We start from the raw sequence: 6,848 nt of genomic DNA, 5'->3' as shown, positions 1-6,848 counted from the left end.
GTTATCTGAGTTAATGTAAACATAAGACGAGACAGAAACGTCCTGAACTTTAGAGTCCAGGATGGAGTAAGAGACTTTGGCGTTTTCACCAAAATCCAGATCAGACGCTGATACTGAGGACAAAATGTTCCCCGGAGCATAGTTCTCTTTTACATATACGGCATAAGAAGGCTGAGAGAACACTGGTGGGTTGTCATTTACATCTAACAATTTAACAAATATAATTTGTTCACTCGATAATGGGGGCTTTCCAGAATCAGTAGCAATGATCTTGACACTATACTGGCTATTTGTTTCACGGTCAAGGGGCCGATTTGTCACTAATGAGTAATGATTAGACACCGAAGGATTTAACTTGAAGGGTGATTTCGAAGACACGCTTAACTTAATTTTACCATTGTCACCAGAATCTGGGTCTTTTGCACTTAACAGCGCAATTACGGTTCCAATTGCAGAGTCTTCTGGAATAGGTGTTGTTAGAGAAGTTACAATTATTTCAGGAATATTGTCGTTCATGTCAACTATTTTAATTTCGACGCCACAATGGCCATCCATCTTAGGGTTGCCTTTATCTTTAGCAGTGACGTCAAATCTATGTAAAGACTTAGTTTCATGGTCTAAAATTCCTTTGACAACAATAACTCCAGTTGAGGGTTCAATGTTAAATAATGATAAAATCAGATCTGTAGTTTGCTCTGCAAACACATATTCGATTACTCCATTTAGTCCTTCGTCTGCATCTGTAGCTTTAACCTGCAGTATTTCAGTTCCAGGTGTTGCCTTTTCGCTGACATTAAATTCATACACCTGTTTTTCAAACACAGGCGCATTATCATTGTTGTCCAGTACTATAACTGTAATTTCAGATGTCCCTGAGCGCACAGGATCTCCACCGTCTACAGCGGTGAGGATAAGATTGTGCACAGGCAGCTTTTCTCTATCAAGTGGCTTTTCGAGGACCAGTTCAGGGATTTTTCTACCGTCTTTGTGGCTTTTAACAGTCAATTTGAAATTGTCGTTTTTGCTTATTAGGTAAGTACGTACAGAATTAGTGCCAACATCGGGATCCTGTGCACTTTCTAATGGAAATCGTGTGCCAGTATTGGCCAACTCTGCAATTTGTAACACTTTCTTTTGAGTGAGAAAAATAGGAGAATTGTCGTTTGTATCCTGTATTTCAATCTCGACCCTATGCAGTTGTAGAGGGTTATCTATGACTAGTTCCAAAGGCAACACACATGACGCTATTTGTCCACACAGTTCCTCCCTATCTATCCTATCAATCACCACCAGTTTCCCCTTCCCCAAGTCCACGCTTAAATACTGCTTACCAGCGTCCGAGGTTATCCGCAATTTACGTGGGTACAGTTCAGATACAACCAGACCAAGATCTTTGGCTAGATTTCCTACAATGGAGCCCTGTTTCAGTTCCTCCGGAATGCTGTAACGAGTCTGTCCTTCTATTGTACTCCACAAAAGAAATAAATGATGCCACCACAAAAACACCTGCCATGCAGGAAATTTGGTCCACATTATTCCTCGTTCCATAAATTCAATATCTTATCACAATCCAAACTTCTTAGCTGATTATATATAGAAGGTAAATGATCCGATGTAGATGCGTCCTCATATGCAACCGAGACAGTCATGCTTTGTGTCTGCATATGCATCCCTCTCCCCAGCGCAGCACATTGTAATGGTTACGAGGCTGAAGCTACTCAGTGAGATGGAGTAGATCTCTTTGTAATACTCAGGATTTCATTGGTGGAGGGGATATTCCTGTTTCCACCAATCGTGGCATCAGTTAGTGACTACAGAACAGTGACGTTTAAGTATGAATACCATCCTGGTTATTGCAAAGCTATCATTATAAATATTATAGACAACCAATGAACTCTAAGTATATCTGCCTCTACTGGGTTTAAAAAAATGTAATGTATTTAAATATGAAAACTATAGAGCATTGCATGCATTTATTATTGATACAAATTGTAAATATAAGATCCTAAGGCCAGTGTTCTATAAATAGGTAAATATCGGATCTTTATATGACCACACATTCAATGTATTGTGTTAATCCATCATCTATGCTCTTGCTTGTACCTGAATGCATGCACATGTCTTTGAATCTGACAAGGCTCTTCGCTGCCTACCTGTGGCCAGAGAAAGCCAATGCAGCCTCCATACGTCCTTACGTCGTCTGCACCACGCCTCAGTGAAATTATTCGGTCTGCAGCCCATATGGACGAAAAGGGAGGGGGAGCGGCGCGAGAAACGGATAAGACGGCAGACTTATGAACATCTCTCTCTCTCTCTCTCTCTCTCTCTCTCTCTCTCTCTCTCTCTCTCTCTCTCTCTCTCTCATATCAGACCAATTATTATCAATCAAATGATTCTTACAATTATGCAACAGCATTACTCAATGTTCATACGCTGGGCTTAGGCATTACACATTGACATAACATATAATGAAAGTATGGTAAAATAAGAACAAAAGTAAATGAATTAGAAAAACACAAACAACTATTTGCAATAATCGCGACAGAGGGATATGTAGAGAGGCAGTGTGAGAGGCAGAGAGCGTGGGAGAGCGCCTGAACAGCTTTCAGCACTACACGAGTGGACAGCGCCACACAGGCGGCCAACTGCTGCTGCTTCATGCTGCTGCTGCTGCTGCTGCATGCTGCTGCTGCACAGCCCACAGACTCACAGGCTCACAGGCTCACAGGCTCACAGGCTCAGACTGAAGACAGTATCAGATCCTCCAGGACGCACCTAGCACCTTATAAAATGTTACCACTGCAAACACACGTCATAGAAATATCAACTGAGAATAAAAAAGTATAACTATCAACCCAAGAAAGGATTGCTGGAATATTGGATTTCAAATAAAATAAAGGGTTTGATTCAGACAAGCACCATTCAGAGGTAAACATGCACACATACAGTTTATTCACACTTTAAACTTCCTGATCAAGTAAGTGATCACTGCAAAGTGTTTAGCAACAATACCAAGTGCTTAAGTGACAAAGACGCAAGAGGTTTTTATTTACAAAAGCTTACTGATATGTATTCTCATATATCCATCCATTAAGCCATTTTCTGTATCCACCTATCATGTGACAGGGGGACATCATACACACCGGACAGATCTCTAAAGATGGAGGAGGACATGCACTCTCTACAAACATGTGCCTGCAAGCCAGCACCATCTTCATACAGTCATTGTTCAATGCATGATTTAATGTAGTACTCTAACCTGCATCGGATAAACTGCAACATGTTGGGTGTAAAACAATGTATAAAGTTTATCCATGAATACAACCAAAATCACAGTATGTTTATTTAGCTAAAACCACACATCTTAGTTAGATTTTTGAATTTTAAATCAGTTGATTAGTATGTTTTAAAGCTGTAGAGTCTGGTGTTGGTCTGCATTACAAATATATATTCTTGTATTTGTCTTCCTGTGTCATATACATTCAGTTAGGTCCACCTATCTAAAACACATTAAGATCAAACTGTAAGGTCATTTTGGAGGCCCCAGTGCATGATACAGTTGAATTGCGTAAAAAACGTTTCTATTATTTTGTCCATTTATATCATTAGTAATAATAATTGTAATAATAATAATGTCCTTTGTATAGCACTTTTCCTGGTGCTCAAAGCGCGTATTAGTGACTATTTATAGTAATACTAATAAGATTAATACAATGAAACAATCTGTTTATAAGTTTAATTTAACTGCAGCACGAAATGCACCTGACAAAATGATCATGAAGTGAAGTTCAATCCGCACATCTCCATAACAATAATACAAAACAACGGAACACAATAACCACTATGAAGGTAGGATGCATTGCAGGACTGTAAACTTGCAACTGAGTGTATAAACACTGAACAATATGAAAGGAGGATAAGTACGTGAGAAGTGAGCCTGAGTTTTTAATATTCTTGGCTGCTCTCTTTAAAGAATGACCAGAGTTGAATGAATACTATGCTTTTTGTTGAACTGATATCCATCCAACTTAGTGAGAGTCAACTTCCTCTAATATGTTGGCATGTTGAGAGGACATCACAAGCCTACATGATGCACTCTGTTTTCATCATTTCTGCGTGGTTGCTTGTTACGTTGTACCTTATTTATCTTCTGCATTACACTATTTTATTAAAGTACTTTAATACCTTAACTATCTTATGCGTAACTGTGTTATGCTTAACAATCGACTATATCAAGGGGATAGAGGTATGGAGCACAAGAACCACATGGTAAAACAAAATACAAAAATATGGCATTATAACAATAATTACTGACAATTCATTCTGGCTTTAGTTACTTTAACAGCTGATTCCCTGCTAATACGTTCCTCAACCATATAAGCCTGTTAGCTGTCCAGCCTCTCTCAAATGTGAAGTACTTCTGCACCTGAAATAGAGGGTATGTACAAAGGATATAAAAAACGGATTTACAATATTCTTTGATTAGAAATTAGAGTTTAAAATATGATTTTATCATTTAATACCTAGAGAATATTACTGTACAGTATTACTGATAGATGATGTCCATGTGATACATCAGTGCAACACCCCAGTCACATACAACACATCACGCCATCTTTTGAGCATGAAGCCACACACACACTCACACATGATCAAGGTACGTCCATCAACGCTGGATTAAGCAATCTTCAGCGATGATAGATGTGTTGTGAGGTATGAACAGACGCTGGTAGAAAGTCATCCGATTAAGTGCCAATGTGTAATGTTTGCATACATAAAACACATCACTGCTGCTTTCTGTGTTTGTATTCAGTCACTGTGTGGTGAAATAGAGTATGATGTTCAGTTGTCAGTGTATCAGTAATAAGTGCTGTTTGTACCACTATACGGTTTGATGGCTGTAAACAATAAAGATGAACACTTTTTCTCTTACCTTATTTGGTGAGACAGGATTGAACAGGAGTCAGGGGGAGGACAGGAACAGCAGCAGGCAGCAAGAGGGGAACATGAAAGAGAAACACAAGAGAGGAAGGATATCAGTTAGACTGGTGGTCATCTTAGCGAGTCTGGCTTTGGGAAGAAGAGAAACCAACATACTTACCATGTGGCTCACAACAAATGGGTGTTGTGATTCATGTGGATATTCATAGAGTCTCTAATTTATGTGTATTTTGATTGATAATAAATGATTGGACTGTTCACAAACACATCTACTGTGTGCACATATAAACTATAACAGTTTCCAATTGTGTACAATTATAATTAGTTGTTTGATCTGTATCTGTTTTGGATAATAATAACACAAATTAAAACATTACAATATTAATAATATTATTATTAAGAACATTCATCATCCATCAGCTAAAACATCAAAAAGCAAACAAATACAAAAGCATGATAGATTATTATAATTATATAACATTTAGAGCTGTATGTTCCAACAATACTGAACAGATAATGGGAAATACCCTAATTGATGAAAGAATATGAAAAGACATCCAAGCAGGGTGTCAAAGGTATCACACTTATATAAAACATTAGGCAACCATTGTGATTGTGTCTGTTTGAGTTAGTGAGTGAGATAGAGAGACAGAGAGAGGTTGATTTCTCAGAAAGATGTTGTGTTAGCATTGCTGTCCTTGCAAGAGGGGTGATAATTATGATGACACAAACAAATGATATTGTTGAGGAAAGAAAGAGGCAGTAGCTCTGCCTTGGTGGATAGAACATAACATTACACCGTCCAGAGAGACAGGTCACTTTGGTTCCCTAAACCACAAATATGTCCATGCAATGTTTTGTGAATAATGTTCCACTGCATTCACTAAATAGATGCCATGTTAGATAATGCTGCACAAAAGAAACTGCTACAACAACTACGTTGCCCTTCAAACAGAAGCATCCATATACTTTGGTAAAAGTAAAACCACATCAGCATGAAACCAAAAATATAAATGCAATGATTTCTGTGGAAAGTGAAGACTTAAAATACATTTCTGACACTACAGCAGGGTTGAATCATAACAGAAGGACTGCACTGCTGCACAAAGCCACTACCCTTATAGCAACAGCAGGGGGCCTCGAGGCGATGCCGAGACAAAACCATGCCTTATTAATGAGATTCTTTGCTCTGTGACCCTGTGTTTGTCACAGCTGATGTAGGTTGGAGTGTCTCTGTGAGAGCAGATTTAAGCTGCTTAGTCAAAGCAAAGCAGCAACTGTTTTTTTTCTACTGATGTACTGTAGTGAGTCATATGCTTTTTGTGTACATGAACACATTTTAACATGCAGTGATGGTAAAAAAGCCTCATCCAACATAAACTGATCATTCAGGAAGTCAAGCAACAATGAAATGAAAAAGGGACATCAAAAAGCTGCTGTTCTTTTCATATAACAACCATAATGTCATCAAAATTGGTTCATTTAAGTCTGTATATCAGTGTATACCATCATCATGTATATGCTATGTTTTAACAGGGGAAAGAAAAACAAACATGGCAGCATCGATCAGAACAAATATCAAAAGCAGCCATGATCACCCTCTACCCCTCCCCTTTCTTCATCATCAGCCACCCCAGGACTGAGGATGTTTGCATCTATTTGACCAAAACAGGGGTGTCTTCTACCCTCCCAGTATGCACATGCATGGATCCATCACTGCTCAGAGGCTACATCCTCTACTGAGCCCCTGTGGACCAAGTAAAAATGGTACAGCCCTGCCAGTGAGTCAGCTTGTTGCTATGGTAACACATCCTACCTCCCTTGCTTGCATCCCACCATGCTTCCTGAGGGCTGGCAATGGGGGCAAAAAAAGAGCTACAAAACAAAATAGAGGATAAATAAGAAAG

General features: G+C 38.8%; 1 protein-coding gene across 1 annotated transcript; it reads right to left on the bottom strand.

Moving 5' to 3' along the window:
- Nucleotides 1-3: 3 nt before the first annotated feature.
- On the bottom strand, nucleotides 4-1,671 carry LOC104948792 (protocadherin gamma-C5-like; the record flags this gene model as incomplete). The annotated part of the gene is made up of 1 exon (XM_010775018.1): nucleotides 4-1,671. A coding segment is annotated over exon 1 (1,545 nt), but the record flags the coding sequence as incomplete, so codon positions are not given.
- Nucleotides 1,672-6,848: the final 5,177 nt, after the last annotated feature.

This window comes from Notothenia coriiceps, unplaced genomic scaffold (assembly GCF_000735185.1).
Source record: "Notothenia coriiceps isolate Sejong01 unplaced genomic scaffold, NC01 NC01_scaffold00015109, whole genome shotgun sequence".
NCBI lineage: Eukaryota > Metazoa > Chordata > Actinopteri > Perciformes > Nototheniidae > Notothenia > Notothenia coriiceps.
Note: the sequence above shows the minus strand (reverse complement) of the source record. Positions and strands in the feature narration are given on the sequence as shown.